At 41.2% G+C, this 16,917-nt stretch overlaps 1 protein-coding gene across 5 annotated transcripts in view; it reads left to right on the forward strand.

Moving 5' to 3' along the window:
* Window positions 1–16,917, forward strand: part of LOC124016484 (polypeptide N-acetylgalactosaminyltransferase 13) — a 72,897-nt gene that overhangs the window by 37,720 nt on the left and 18,260 nt on the right. For 4 of the 5 annotated variants that reach the window (XM_046332210.1, XM_046332089.1, XM_046332137.1 and 1 more), the window contains exons 9-11: window positions 13,225–13,364; window positions 14,403–14,501; window positions 14,706–14,840. In XM_046332210.1, coding sequence (XP_046188166.1) covers window positions 13,225–13,364; window positions 14,403–14,501; window positions 14,706–14,840 — 374 coding nt within the window. Of the gene's footprint in view, window positions 1–13,224; window positions 13,365–14,402; window positions 14,502–14,705; window positions 14,841–16,917 lie in introns of those variants that run through there. The other variant, XR_006835424.1, reaches the window with a different exon arrangement.

A 16,917-nucleotide genomic window follows, 5' to 3' on the forward strand; every position in this document is an offset into this window, starting at 1 on the left:
AGTCTTGAAGGAATTCCCACACATGCTGAGCACTTGTTGGGTGCTTTTCCTTCCCTCTGCCGTCCAACTCATCCCAAACCATCTCAATTGAGTTGAGGTTGGGTGAATGTGGAGGCCAGGTCATCTGATGCAGCACTCCATCACTCTCCTTCTTGGTCACATAGCCCTTACACAGTCTGGAGGTGTGTTGGGTTATTGTCCTGTTGAAAAACAAATGATGGTCCCGCTAAACTCAAACCAGATGGGATGCGTATCGCTACAGAATGCTGTGGTAGCCATGCTACCACAAGTGTGCCTTGAATTCTAAATAAATCACCAACAGTGTCACCAGCAAAGCACCATCACACCTCATGGTGGGAACCACACATGCAGCGATCATCTGTTCACCTACTCTCTCACAAAGACACGGCGGTTAGAACCAAAAATCTCAAATTTGGACCAAAGGACAGATTTCCATAGGTCTAATGTCCATTGCTCGTGTTTCTTGGCCCAAGCAAGTCTCTTCTTATTTGTCTCCTTTAGTTGTAGTTTGCAGCGAAGGCCTGATTCACACAGTGTCCTCTGAACAGCTGATGTTGAGATGTGTCTGTTACTTGAACTCTGTGAAGCATTTATTTTGGCTTCAATTTCTGAGGCTGGTAACTCTAATGAACTTATCCTCTGCAGCAGAGGTAACTCTGGGTCTTCCTTTCCTGTGGTGGTCCTCATGAGAGCCGTTTCATAAGAGTTCTTGATGGTTTTTGCGACTGCACTTGAAGAAATGTTCAAAGTTATTGTAATAATTCGGATTGACTGACCTTCGTGTCTTAAAGTAATGATGGACTGTCGTTTCTCTTTGCTTATTTGAGCTGTTCGTGCCATAATATGGATTTGGTCTTTTACCAAATAGGGCTGTCTTCTGTATACCACCCCCTAGCTTGTCACAACCAAACTGATCGGCTCAAACACATTAAGAAGAAAATAAATTCCACAAATTAACTTTTAACAAGGCACACCTGTTAATTGAAATGCATTCCAGGTGACTACCTCATGAAGCTGGTTCAGAGAATGCCAAGAGTGTGCAAAGCTGTCATAAAGGGTGGCTACTATGAAGAATCTCAAATATAAAATATTACTACATGATTCCATATGTGTTATTTCATAGTGTTGATGTTTTCACTTATTCTACAATGTAGAAAATCGTAAAAACAAAGGAAAACCCTTGAATGAGTAGGTGTGTCCAAACTCTTTTCTGGTACTGTATATAATGACCTTTTTAGACCTATTTTTCATGAAGTAACACTGAATTAGACTATTTGTATCCTCTTGCAATTTTGATACTTTTAAGTGATTCTGAGTGCAATATTTATGTATTCATTCTCCCACGCCTGGTTTCTCACTCTCATCATGTGAACATTGTTCTGGCGACCTCTGGGTCTGTCTCTGTCCTCTATGGAGGGTCTAGTTATTTTACCTGGCCTAGTGACGATGCAGACACAAATTTGGGGCTGGCTGTGGTGCTCCCATTCCTGGTTCTCATCCATCCCCTTAGTCCCTCTATGTCTGTCCTAACATTTTCACTCCTCCTGACTGATGGGCATCCGTGATCCACCCTGGGAGGGCCCCCATTAGCCGTGCCTCTTTTGGGGACTGTTCCCCCTCCCCTGCTCTACCTGGTTGATCCTGCCATATTCTTGTCCCAAATATTAAGCCATACTAGTTTTAGTACACATGGTCGATGCAGTGAAACCAAATGGCTCATTAAATCCAGTTATGGTTTCATGAATCGCTCTAATGTTACTTGGATAACTGTGGCAATTCTAGTGCTAAAATATGCCAACAAGTCCCGACTTTTGGGCACACATGCATTTATCAGACTCAAAACCCATACAGGTGCTCCGGACCGTGGCACTGGTGTCTCATTCGAATGTCTGCCCTATCATCTTTGGATTGTAGTTTCTGTGCCTACCATGGGTAACGGAGAATCAGAATTTGATTTCCGGAGAGTCTGAGTCTGAGAAACGGCTACCACATACAAGGAAGGCAGCAGGCACACAAATGATCAACTCCCGATTCGCGGAGGTAGTGATATAAAATTATGTATTTAACTTTTATTTAACTAGGCAAGTCAGTTAAGAACAAATTCTTATTTACAATGACGGCCTACCAAAAGGCAAAGGGCCTCCTGCGAGGATGGGGGCTGTGATTAAAAAATGATAATACAGGACACTTCAAGTCCGTGTAATTAAAAGGAGTACACTTAAAATCCTTTAATGAGGATCCATTGCTGATGTATAGAACTAATGTGTTGCTACTCTAGGGGCAGTATTTTCATTTTTGGGGAAAAACGTTCCCGTTTTGAACGGGATATTTTGTCAAGACAGGAATCTAGAATATGCATATAATTGACAGCTTAGGATAGAAAACACTCTAACGTTTCCAAAACTGTAAATATATTGTCTGTGAGTATAACAGAACTGATGTTGCAGGCGAAAGCCTGAGAAAAATCCAATCCGGAAGTGCCCCATATTTTGAAAGCGCTGCGTTCCAATGAGTCCCTATTGAGCTGTGAATAGCTATCGACCAGCTTACGCTTTCTATGTATTCCCCAAGGTGTCTACAGCATTGTGACGTAGTTTACGTATTTATGTTGAAGAATAGCCGTAGGCGGCTACATTGCGTAAGTGGTCATCTGATGGCTCCCAGGGTGACTCTTGCGTAAAATACAGAGGTAGCCATTACTCCAATCGGTCCTACTGAAAAACTAATTGTCCTGACGGATATATTATCGAATAGATATTTGAAAAACATATTGAGGATTGATTATAAACAACGTTTTGCCTTGTTTCTGTCAATATTATGGAGCTAATTTGGAATATATTTCGCCGTTTTCGTGACTGCAATTACCGGGCGATTTCTCAGCCAAACATGAAGAACAAATGGAGCTATTTCGCCTACAAAAATAATTTTTTGGAAAAAAGGAACATTGGCTAGCTAACTGGGAATCTCGTGAGTGAAAACATCCGAAGCTCATCAAAGGTAAACAATTTAATTTGATTGCTTTTCTGATTTCCGTGACCAAGTTACCTGCTGCTAGCTGGACAAAATGCTATGCTAGGCTATCGATAAACTTACACAAATGCTTGTCTAGCTTTGGCTGTAAAGCATATTTTGAAAATCTGAGATGACAGGGTGATTAACAAAAGGCTAAGCTGTATCTCAATATATTTCATTTGTGATTTTCATTAATAGGAATATTTTCTAGGGATATTTATGTCTGTTGCATTATGCTAAATAGTGTCAGGCGATGATTACGCGGGATGGGGAGTCAGTAGAGGTTTTAAGAAGCATTTTTAGTTAGAAACTTCTGAAAGTGTCCCATTGATTATGTTTTAACAGTCAAATTTGACTGCCTGTTGTGTATTATCCATCGGCGTGACGCCAACAAATGCAAGGGAAAAAAGTGTATTTTTATCTAGGTTTAGTGAAGTTCCTGTGAATCATACCCAAAATGTAATAGCGAGACACTTAGTTATCATCATTATACAAGAATATGATCAATGATTTTTAAAGACATAAGTCTCTAAATAATGAGTCAAAATATTTGTATTGTTTATTTTGAAATCATTAAACCTTTATAATATTAACATGAATTGTAATGTCACACCAGCAGGCAAATTCAAGGCACTAATACATGAAATGGTTCATTAAATTGGATATAAACTCAAAATTGAAAGTGGCCATTTAACATTTTGAGTTGTTTAGACATAGTTTATTGTCACTGTTTTTTTAAAACTTTAATTTTAAGGGAAATTATTATACCCACGTATATATGTTGGTTCTGAAAATAGACTGCTCATGTCGTTTTGCATTCACCACATGACTTATTCCCCTGCTTACACACACAGAACATAAAATATTTGCCTATATTGGCTAGTGTAGCCTCCTATGCCAATACTATGTGTGTTAGGCACCATAAGACCTATCATTATGTCTTATAGGAATATCCTCCAGAATCTTCATTCCACAGTCATTTCCTCATTACTGTATGTTCTTCAGGATAGGGTCATTTCTCCTCTGGACTGTACTGTATGCCGTGAGCTCTGTAACTAGATTATATGTACCAAATTGGTTTGAAAGGGAAGAAACCGGTAGTGTATCTTGCTCTAATCTACCTCTACTCTGGTTCACGTTTTTTCTCCTCATTGTCTCACTGAGTCTCATGCCTTCACTCTACTGTTCTTTGCGTTCGTCTTCCATTGAGTTTTGATGTTGCTCTTGACGTGCAGGACAGGGCATTTGATCTTTTATTCATACGAAAGCGCTGTACTACTGTGAGTATCTTTCAAGACTGGTGCTTTTCTGAACTTGAGTTCACATATTCATGCGAGATGTTGTTTATGACATGGGTTGGAGATCTCACGGGAGACTCGGAACGGTGCTGTCACCACATCTCAGTATTCATTTGGCTGCCTGAGCCAAGTAATGTTCTAGGATCCTCAAAACGTTATACAGTGGCACCATTGAGAGCATCTTGACTGGCTGTATCACCTCTTGGTATGGCAAATGCACCGCCCTCGACCGCAAAGTGCTACAGATGGTGGTGCGAACAGCCCAGTACATCACTGGGGCCGAGCTCTATACCATCCAGTACCTCTATATTAGGCGGTGTCAGAGGAAGGCCTGAGAAATTGCAAAATTCTCCAGCCACCCAAGCCGTAGATTGTTCACTCTGCTGCCGTCCAGCAAACGGTACCGGAGCATCGGCTCTTGGACCAAAAGGCTCCGAGACAGCTTCTACCCACAAACCATAAGACTGCTAAATAGTCCGGGTAACCATTTAATTAAATATCTGCACTGACCCTATCTTGCACTGACTCTATGCACATTCACAAGACTATACTGTACACTGAGTGTACAAAATGTTAGGAACACCTGCTCTTTCAATGACAAACAAACCAGGTGAATCCAGATGAAATACACTCAACAAATTGTATAAGGCCATAAGAAAACAAGAAAAATGTTCATCCAGAAGCCATGCTCCTAGTGGCCTGGGACTTTAATGCAGGGAAAATTAAATATTTTTTACCTAATTTATACCAGCATGTCACATGTGCAACCAGAGGGAAAAAACTCTAGACCACCTTTACTCCACACACAGAGACGCATGCAAAGCTTTCCCTCGTCCTCCATTTGGCAAATCTGACCATAATTCTATCCTCCTGATTCCCGCTTACAAGCAAAAACTAAAACAGGAAGTAGCAGTAATTCGCTCAATGCTACACTACAGGGCTGTTTTGCTAGCACAGACTGGAACAAGTTCCAGGGTTCATACAATGGCATTGAGGAGTATACCACCTGTCACCGGCTTTATCAACATGTGCATTGACAACGTCATCCCCACAGTGACTACGTACATATCCCAACCAGAAGTCATGGATGACAGGCAACATCCGCACCGACCTAAAGGCTAGAGCACTAATCCGGACGGTCAAAAGAAATCCCGCTATGCCCTCAGACGAACCATCAAACAGGCAAAGCGTCAATACAGGACTAAGATTGAATCCTACTACACTGGCTCTGACACTCGTCGAATGTGGCAGGGCTTGCAAACTATTACGGATTACAAAGGGAAAACCAGCCGCAAGCTGCCCAGAGACGTGAGCCTACCAGACGAGCTAACTTCGTGGTGTTCTGGACGACTGTGTGATCACGCTCTCCATGGCTGATGTAAGCAAGACCTTTTAAACAGGTCAACATTAACAAAACCACAATGATGTGTCTCAAAGCATGCGTGGGCCAACTGGCAATAGGTCAGAGACCTGGCAGTGTGGTGCCAGGACAACAACCTCTCCCTCAATGTGAGCAAGACAAAGGAGCTGGTTGTGGACTACAGGAAAAGGAGGGCTGAACAGGCCCCCATTAACATCGACAGGGCTGTAGAGGAGCGTGTCGAGAGTTTCAAGTTCCTTGGTGTCAACATCACCAACAAACTATCATGGTCCAAACACACCAAGAGAGGTGTGAAGAGTGCACTACAACACCTTTTCCCCCTCAGGAGATTTGGCATGGGTCCCCAGATCCTCAACGTTCTACAGCTGCACCATCGAGAGCATCACTGCCTGGTATGGCAAATGCTCTGTATCTGACCGTAAGGCACTACAGGGGGTAGTGAGTACGGCCCAGTACATCACTGGGCCCAAGCTTTCTGCCATCTAGGACCTCTATACTTGGCGTGTCAGAGGAAGGCCCCAAAAATGGTTAAAGACTCCAGTCACCCAAGTCATAGGCTGTTCTCTCTGCTACCGTACGGCAAGTGGTACCGGTGTGCCAAGTCTAGGCCCTAAAGGCACCTTAACAGCTTCTACCCCCAAGCCATAAGACTGCTGAACAATGAATCTAATGGCCACCCGGACTATTTACATTGACCCCCCCCCTTGTTTTTACACTGCTGTTACTTGTGGTTTATTATCTATGCATAGTCACTTTACCCCTACCTACATGTACAAACTACCTCGAATAACTTGTACCCCCACACATTGACTCGGTACCGGTACCCCATGTATATAGCCTTCTTATTGTTATATCATTTTCTTGTGTTACTTTTTATTAAATGTTTTACTTTAGTTTATTTAGTAAATATTTTCTTTACTCTTTTTCTTGAACTGAGACAATTGAGACATGGATTGTGTATGTGTGCCATTCAGAGGGTAAATGGGCAAGACAAAAGATTTAAGTGCATTTGAACGGGGTATGATACTAAATGCCAGGTGCACCGGTTTGAGTGTGTCAAGAACTGCAACGCTTCTGGGTGTCACAGTGAACAGTTTCCTGTGTGTATCATGAATTATCCACCACCCAAAGGACATCCAGCCAACTTGACACAACTGTGGGAAGCATTGGAGTCAACATGGGCCAGCATCACTGTGGAACGCTTTCGACACCTTGTAATCAATGCCTTGACAAATTGAGGCTGTTCTGAGGGCAAAAGGTGGTGCAACTCAATATTAGGAAGGTGTTCCTAATGTTTTGTAGACTCAGTGTATATACACACTACTGTGTATATACACACACTCACTCTCACACAAAATCTACACACATTCATATACACTACATACACACACACGCACAAGTGCGCACATACACAACGTATTCACTTGTCTTTATTTTACTCTTATTATTATCTATCCTGATGGCTAGTCACTTTACCCTGCCTTCATTTACATACTGCATCTACTTCAAATACCTCATACCCCTGCACATTGATCAAGTCTACACCTGTTGTATTCGGCGCATTATATAAATAAAATTGTATTTTAAGTGTTTTGCATGGAAGGCAAGGCACCCTTTCTAGGTTTCCAGAATGCTCTTCAGTCTGTCTTCTGAGGGTTAAAGGCAGGCCCAGTACCTAAGTCATTTTTGGAAAAGCATGCTCGCAGTATCCTCTGAAGGCTGCAGCCAGGCAGGCAGCAGAGAGAGAGAGACAGTGCTGAGGCTGTGATAGATGAGCCACCCTGTCTAGTGTAGCCTGGTCGACATTCAGTCTGCCTCTCCAGGATATTAGAGGGGATGATAAGGTCAGAGCAGCTCCACTGTTAGTGTGCATTCCAAATTGCACCCTATTCCCTATATCAGGGGTGGGCAAACCTTTTGGTTCTCGGGCCACATCGGGATGTCAAAATTCAACCAAGGGTAGCTCAGATTTGTTTGTCAAAATCAATTTGCGGGCTAGAAAAAGTTATTTGAAAATATGTAGGTCCATTATACATTTCTACAGACTTTCTCTCTAGTTTTAGGCATTCAAGTGTGGCCTGGTGTATTTTTAACCAAAAATAATAATTTGCCCCAATCATTCTTTTTTAAAACTCAAACCTCCCACAGACCGGATTAAATGGGTTTGCGGGCCGGATCAAGCCTGCGGACCGTAGTTTGCCCACCTCTGCCCTATATATAGGTCTACAATACTTTTGTCCAGAGCTCTGGCCAAAAGTACTACACTATTGGCCTGATTCCAATTGAGGAAATGTAAGCCTTTCCTATGCACACCTTTCCTATACTTCTCAGTAGTGGGTATTCAGATTTACCTTATGCTGGTGCGTAACAGGCTTTGCAGGCGTGATTCCCTTGTGCACGGTGAAGACATTTAATTAAATCGCTGAAAACCCTCCCACTTGCTGGCCAACATATTTTGTTGTGTATTTCTCATTCAATAGGTAAATTCATTTCATTCGGTAAATTTATCTTAAGCCATCCCTTTAAATACGGTGTACCTTTAATTAGAATTTAGTCAACAGACTAGAATACATCGAGAACACAACAAATATATTGATGAATCAAAAATAAATGTTGTAAAATTCAATCCATGAAATATTGGAAGGTGAAAAAACATGAAAAAATAAATAAATAGTACAATAAGATTTGAACTATAGTCTTATATATCTACCCTAATCCTCACTAATCATGGAACTGCATGACAATGGTCCAGTCATCGTGAACCAGGCTCCAGGTTTAATCTTCTAAGTGTGGTCTGAGTTCCATATTGATTCAAATAGACTACATGTTCCAAATTCTTGCACAACATTAACCTAATATGATCCTAATGCTAGCGACCCTCAGGAACAACTATACAAACTCACTAAAGTGACAGTTATAAATGTACTGTATGTGGGTATAACTGATGGTGACTCCCGATGGTGGCTAATATTTAACATGAAGTTAAACTCAGACATCTCAGAATTCTGACAACTACAAGCAGACTGGCAGCACCATAGGTCCCAGAGTGGTGGGGCAATTGTTTCCCCCTGGGGCCCAGAGTTTTTCCTTATCTGTTAGCCTAACCAGAAAAACTCTGGACCCTATAAGGTATGACAGTGATTAATCAGTTGTAAAATGGTTTTATATGGGCTATGATGGGGACCAGGTTTTCCAAATCAGGTCACATGTTTTTTTTAAATCCTGAAAAAAAATCCTGGCTCTGGGGGGATGAAAACTCTCTCAAACTGCAGCAACCTTATACTTGTTCATATTAATTTTATTTAGACTAGATTAAGAGGTGGATTTCCTCTACACAGACACAGAGGCAACAACGGATAGACAATAGAACTCACAGGGCTGAGCTTGCTTTATGCATGTTCGCATCATGCAGGCCTATGCAACTGTAGTTCTAATTAAACATTTACTCACAGTCTATGTCGTCACTATTATGTTGATTGATTCATTCCAGTTAATCATTTTGGATTTCATCACATTCACATTTTCTCCTGACACACATATGGATTATAAATGTCCAATTTGTTTACCCTGACCAGATGGACTGGGTGCATAGGCTGTTTGCAGCTGCTATTATTAGTAGCCTACAGTTGATCAGACTGAAAAATCGTCTTGTTTTTATCCCATCTTTAATGGTTAGGTGTAGCCTAAGCTGCTGCAACATTTACAGTTGAAGTCGGAAGTTTACATACACTTTGGTTGGAGTCATTAAAACTTGTTTTTCAACCACTCCACGAATGTCTTGATAACAAACTCAAATTTTTGAAAGTCGGTTAGGACATCTACTTTGTGCATGACACAAGTCTCAAGACATCTCAAGACATCAGTTAAAGCTTGGTTGCAAATGGGTCTTCCAAATGGACAATGACGCCAAGTATACTTCCAAAGTTGTGGCAAAATGGCTTAAGGACAACAAAGTCAAGGTATTGGAGTGGCCATCACAAAGCCCTGACCTCAATCCTATAGACAATTTGTGGGCAGAACTGAAAAGGTGTGTGCGAGCAAGGAGGCCTACAAACCTGACTCAGTTACACCAGCTCTGTCAGGAGGAATGGGCCAAAATTCACCCAACTTATTGTGGGAAGCTTGTGGAAGGCTACCCATAACATTTGACCCAAGTTAAACAATTTAAAGGAAATGCTACTAATTACTAACAAATACACCATGACAGCGCAACACACAAGGGGTGGAACAGTGGCAAAGGTACCCTCAGGACCAACAGAATAATATTAGTCTGAGGAGAGATTAAATAGTATTAATACAACAAAATATAATTCAAAGTAAATGTAAACTTCTGACCCACTGGGAATGTGATGAAAGAAATAACAGCTGAAATAAATCATTCTCTCTGCTATTATTCTGACATTTCACATTCTTAAAATAAAGTGGTGATCCTAACTGACATAAGACAGGGAACTTTTACTAGGATAAATGAATTGTGAAACTGAGTTTAAATGTATTTGGCTAAGGTGTACGTAAACTTCCGACTTCAATTGTATGCAATGAGTTGTTGCTTGTGTCTGTCCGGATTGATGAAGGAACTTTTAATGGATGATGCGATGGAAGCTATTAAAGCTATTAAATCATTCTGAATTGATTTCGACATCCCAGAAAAGACAGTCGAAAGTTCCATATGTTCAGAAAGTAAAGCATCGTGATGTGCAATTACCTCTGCAAGCTCCTTGTCGTTTCCCTTGTTAGCAGAATTTTCCCTCTTGTCGTGTCCTCTAAAAGCCAATACTTGCATGCCCTAAAATGCAGTGGTGTCGATAAACCACTTGAGAACATCCCTGTTTTTCTTACAAGGATCTGCGTCTTCGAATGAGAAAGTATGTTACATTATCGAATAAGCTTTATCCCAGAAGCTTGAATCTGATGTGGGCATTTACCGTGCATTCGGGAAAGTATTCAGATCCCTTGTTTTGTTACAGCCTTATTCTAAAATGGATTAAATTGCCCCCCCCCCCCTATTTTAAAATGGATTAACCCCCCCCCCCCCCTTATTTTAAAATTGATTAAATTGTCCCTACCCCTCCTTATTCTAAAATGGATTAAATTGTAAAAAACAAGAAACAACAAAACGAACGTGAAGCTGACTAGGGCTATACAGGCCACTAACAAAGTCAACTACCCACAACTAAGGTGGCAAAACAGGATGCCTAAGTATGATTCCCAATCAGAGACGACGATAGACAACTGTCCCTGATTGAGAATCCTACCCGGCCAAAACATAGAAACAAACAGAAAACATAGAAATAAAGAAACTAGAATTCCCACCCTAGTCACACCCTGGCCTAACCAAAATAGAGAATAAAAGCCTCTTTATGGCCAGGGCGTGACAATACCCCATAATGACAAAGCAAAAACAGGTTTTTAGAACATTTTGTCAAAAAACTAACTGAAATTTCACATTTACATAACTATTCAGACCCTTTACTTTGTACTTTCCTGAAGCACCTTTGGCAGCAATTACAGCCTTGAGTCTTCTTGGGTATGACGCTACAAACTTGGCACACGTGTATTTGGGGAGTTTCTCCCATTCTTTTTTGCTCTCTCAAGCTCTGTCAGGTTTGATGGGGAGCATCACTGCACAGCTATTTTCAGGTTTCTCCAGAGATGTTAGTACGGGCTCTGGCTGGGCCACTCAAGGACATTCAGAGACTTGTCCCGAAGCCACTCCTGCGTTGTCTTGGCTGTGTACTTAGAGTCGTTGTCCTGTTGGAAGGTGAACTTTCGCCCTCAGTCTGAGGTCCTGAGTGCTCTGGAGCAGGTTTTTATCAAGGATCTCTGTACTTTGCTCCGTTCATCTTTGCATCAATCCTGACTAGTCGCTTTCCAAATCATATCCAATCAATTGAATTTACCACAGATGGACTCCAATCAAGTTTGAGATACATCTTAAGGATGATCAATAGAAACAGGATGCACCTGAGCTCAATTTCGAGGCTCATAGCAAAGGGTCTGAATACTTATATAAATAAGGTATTTCTGTTGATTTTATTTTTAATTCATTAGCAAAAAATTCTAAAACCATTTTTTCACTTTGTCATTATGATGAGGAAAACATTTAATTTAATCAATTCTAGAATAAGGCTGGAACGTAACAAAAGGTGGAATATTCAATGTGTCTGAATACTTTGCAAATGAACTGTATATGCTCCCATCTTTTGTTTAGCTATTTAGCTAAAAGATCGATGTTCTTCAGGTCACTGTACTCAGACTTTCCTAAAAGCAGGGAAGGCCAGCAATACAGGCGGCTTGATGAAAGGCTCCCTGTTAACCAGCTACCCTTTTGATACCAATTGGTATTGAACGCCCTCACCTTTTCCTCCTTCTTCATGAAACTGATCTCAGGCAGAGGTCGACCCTTGGTTTTAATTCTATCCTTTTCTGTGTACCCCAGAGAATGACAGGGGTTCTTCACAAAAAGTCAACATTTTTGGTAGCTTCTACCATTCTACCAGCGAGAACTGCATGCTCATGCTGTTAGCTAGCTAGCTACTGCCACTTGCTACTGAATTTAGCAAGGCAAAATGAAATGCATTGCACTAACTGGACACAAAAATAAACCGAAGAAAACTATTTATAGAAAACTATTTATGAATATTATCCTAAAAATGCTCAACTCTCACTTTTCACTCTGAATCTCTATCCAATAATGTCACCAATAATGCTCTGCTGCACAACCCCAATACAACACACTCGGTTCATTCTATGATCCTAATCCTATGATTGGATGGACATGTCAGTTCATATTGCAAAAGCTTTGATGATTGGAGGTCGTCCTCCAGAAGTTGTCATAATTACCATGTAGGCCATTGGAAGGGGGTGAGGCCTACGAGCTTCCTAGGTTTTGTATTGAAGTCAATGAAGGACAGAAGCTAGATTGTTGTTGAAGTTGCTATAGACAAATAATTGATTGTTTTAATCAATTATTTGATGACAATATATTTAGTATTTAGTATAGTTTAGTATAGTTTTATCTAAAAAAAGTATAATTTTTAAATGTTTTACAATTTTTATTTTTATGAAATTTCACTGAAAAGGATGGTCCTCTCCTTCCTCTGAGGAGGAGCCTCCAGTGGTGTAGACTAGAGGCAGCCATTAAATATGTAACGATGGATAGGTCCCTCTAGTGTACAGCTTTGGCAGTGCAGTCAGACAATAGATGCCAGAGTACTAACGTCATTGGTGTTTCAGCCACAGCTGCCACACCCACCAATCAAACATTGTTGCTTGTAAGCGGTAAGGGCTCTTGTTGTCTTTAGCTGATATTTCAATGCATGTGTCCCCGTACTTGCACCAAGTGCTGTATGTATCAATCATCTTAAAGTAAAGGGCTAATCTAGGATCAGGTCCCCTCTGTCCATTCATCATAATCTCAAATGTAAAAACTGATCCTAGCTCAAAATCGGATCCACTACTAGTCTGACATGCTTGATACACATGGCTCCGTGGTCTTGGTTTGTGTTGCAGGTGTGGCCCGGGTGGGCTATGGAGACGTGTCCTCTCGTAAGGCCCTGCGTGAAGCTCTGCAGTGCAAACCCTTCTCCTGGTACCTGGAGAACATCTACCCCGACTCTCAGATCCCCAGGCGATACTACTCACTTGGTGAAGTATGAAGCATTTCAGATTCTACAGCCCAATGTACCTCTCATGATTGTGTATGCATCTCAAATGGGACTCTATTCCCTATATAGTGTACTACTTCTAACAAGGGCCCATAGTGAATAGGGTGCCATTTGCCCTACTTCTCTTTAAAGTAAGTCAGGGTCGATAACTGGCATCATCGGTTTAGTTGTTGACCCAAACCCAAGCATGGGCTAGAGTTAGCTAACAAAATTCTAGATAATAGGTTAGCATGAGGCAAAGAGGGGAATGTTCTTGATAACATATGCCAATAAAAGAGGAAGGCCATGATTGATAGAGAGCCTGTTAAATGATGTGACTGGTTGGGAGTTTGGAGAGGAGGTTGTAATCCCCAAGTTTAATTCTGCTGAGGCTCCATGATTTTACAGCCTGCATCCAATGTACTGCAGTAAAAGCTGCCTATGGCAGGGAACTGCAGCAGTAACCTCAGTCTTCCCTTTCCTGCCCTCCCGTCTGTTCCATGATTAACTCACTCCACAGCACACAGCACACATCCCACTTTTCACAGCTCCAGTCATTAGCTTTTATATCATTTAATTATGAACGGTACCATTCCTGCATAGTAAGCACCTTATCCAACACCTAGCACATAGAGCATGCCTCTAGGAGTATATTAGTTAGACATTAGATGGCTCATTGGATTATGGAATCATTAAGTAAGAATTTGGGTTGGGAACATAGATCACAACAGGTCTGATGTATGCAGCCATTTGCGTTGCTAAGCAAGGTCCCGCATCATGAGTTACATCGCCGGTGAGCTAATGAGTTTAGATTGCTAGTTTTATTGAATAGTAAATATTGAATTAGATTTGACATCTGGGCAACAGATTTTGTCACCTGGAAATGATGTGCCAGTGTTTGATGAGCGGGACTTCATTTCTTCCACCTCTATAAGCATTAGCTTTTGTCAGCTGTAAATATGCCAAGTTGGATTGAAGGATGGGAATTATGAGTAAGTATGAATCCAATGTTGAATCTCTCATTTTATTCCTTTCTACCCCTAGATCAGAAATGTTGAAACGAACCAGTGTGTGGACAACATGGGCAGAAAGGAAAACGAGAAAGTTGGCTTCTTCAACTGCCATGGCATGGGTGGGAATCAGGTAAGGAGACTGCAGTAGAGAGCAAAGAGCTATGGACTTTCCTGTATTTCCTATGTTTTCCCAGAAATCCAGTTTGGAATGGAGAGAATTAGCAGGAAATCCAGAATCCTCCAGCCAGGATTTTGGAAAATTACCTGAATTTTGCAACACAAGGAGAGAGCTATGGACGAGTAGATACAGTAAATGTCTTGTTCTCTCTGCTAGGTGTTTTCCTACACAGCTGATAAGGAGATCCGGACAGATGACTTGTGTCTGGACGTGTCACGTCCCCATGGACCTGTGGTCATGCTGAAGTGTCATCAAATGAAGGGGAATCAGATGTTTGAGTATGATGCAGAGGTAAAGATCAAACTCAAGACTCCTCCTGTACTGTGTGAGTCATGACAGGAGTGCGATAACTTGTGAATATGATTTTTTTAGATTATGTTATTGAACCTTTATTTAACCTGGCAAGTCAGTTAAGAACAAATTCTTATTTACAATGACGGCCTACCCTGGGCCAAACCCGGACGACGCTGGGCCAATTGTGCGCCGCCCTATTATGGGACTCCCAATCATGGCCAGATGTGAATCAGGGACTGTAGTGATGCCTTTTGCACTGAGATGCAGTGCCTTTAACTGCTGTGCCACTCGGGAGCCCACACAACTTTGCCACACACTGATTGTCCAGAGTAATTTCTGCACTATTACATAGGAAGAGTTTTCATGTGAAAATGACACACCTGTACAAATACATCTATAATTCTTCAAAAATGGTCAGATTATTTTAAGCCACCAGATGGTGCTACATGTCAGGAGTCATGCTTCCTGTCAAATCATGTACAGTAGCCATCATTCTGTAGCTCAGTGCACATTGCAGCCCATAATTCTCCCCATTTATTCAAATGTTCTTCTCTCATGTAGTATGTTGGCAAGTGGGAATATGATTTTGAGGTAAGCTTTCTGACCTGGCACTCGTGAATGTCGTCATCTAGTCGACGTAGACAGTGTATAAGTCATGTCTTTGGTAGGTAGTAGTATCTTGTTCTTAGTGGTTGTAAGGCCTGCGTGTTTTTTTCTCTCTCTCAGTAGTCTACAAAGTCCTCTGTGAAATTGTGTTAGTAGTTTATAGGTTTTAATGCTCTGGGGAATGTGACTCGTTAGCCAGACCTGTGGACCGAACAGACTCCACTGTCCAGTTATGAGCCTAATGACATGTCGACTCAGACATAGAGTTGCAAAATTCAAGTAACTTTCCAAAATTCCCTGGCTTTCCAGAAGTCCTGGGTGGAAGATTAATGGAATTCGTAGACATTTTGGGAAAGTTGCTGGAATTTTGCAAGCATATTAGACACTACTGAATGGTCCATGATATGCCAACAGATTTGGTTTTCATTTCAATGATCCAGGACTTGATGAATTGTGTACACTTCGAGATATCTCCATAATATTTATATCATGCAAAACATCTATGCCAGTACAAGTGCCATTTTGATGTGCATCAGACTTTGAAACAAGCACAGCATACTAGCACAGCATACTAGCACAGCATACTAGCACAGCATACTAGCACAGCATACTAGCACAACATATAGAATAAAGCATATACATTAACACAGGGAAACTGTAGCATACAACAATTGTGTATTCTCAAAGCAGCCTTAATATTAACAATTCATATCGTTATATTTATTCCACTGGGACATATTCATATGTTATAGTCCTTGGGCGTCTAAGCGTTTTATCCCAAAAAATGTGTGATGGAAAAACGCTTTCAGATTAAAATGAAATAACTAAAACCAGATATAAACCATGTAAAAAAAATTAAAATAATATCATCTTTGAGAACTAACAATCACCAAAATAAAAACTAGACAGTCAGAGAGAATTTAAAATTCAACAACAATTAACTTAGCATAATAACAAAATATATACTGCTAAATAACACTGCATTAGTGTAACATCTGCTTCCAACTTACACCCTCAAACAAATAGATCCCCTGAACGCAGCTCACTTTCCAGCTCACACTCTCAAACAAATAGATCCCCTGAACGCAGCTCACTTTCCAGCTCACACTCTCAAACACATAGATCCCCTGAACGCAGCTCACTCTCCAGATCCCAATCACCTGAATTCTAATCACCTGTTCACACACCTGTATGTCATTATCACTACACTATTTAGTTCAGTTCTGTGCATCCCATCACTGTGAGGTATTGTTTGTTTTGTGGCACACATCTTTCAGAGCTCTGTGTTTCCCGTGATTTACTCCTCCCGTGTATGATAGTTTTTGCCTCCCTCACTAACGGTGCCTATTCCCTGCCTGTACTTTAGCCTATTGGATTTACTGTTATCTACCTATTGCCTGATCTCCTGGACTATGTTACTAGCCTTCTCCCTGCCTGTACTGTTGCCCTTTTGGACCCCTGTGTATGA

The sequence above is a fragment of the Oncorhynchus gorbuscha genome, linkage group LG01 (genome assembly GCF_021184085.1).
Source record: "Oncorhynchus gorbuscha isolate QuinsamMale2020 ecotype Even-year linkage group LG01, OgorEven_v1.0, whole genome shotgun sequence".
Classification (NCBI taxonomy): Eukaryota; Metazoa; Chordata; class Actinopteri; order Salmoniformes; family Salmonidae; genus Oncorhynchus; species Oncorhynchus gorbuscha.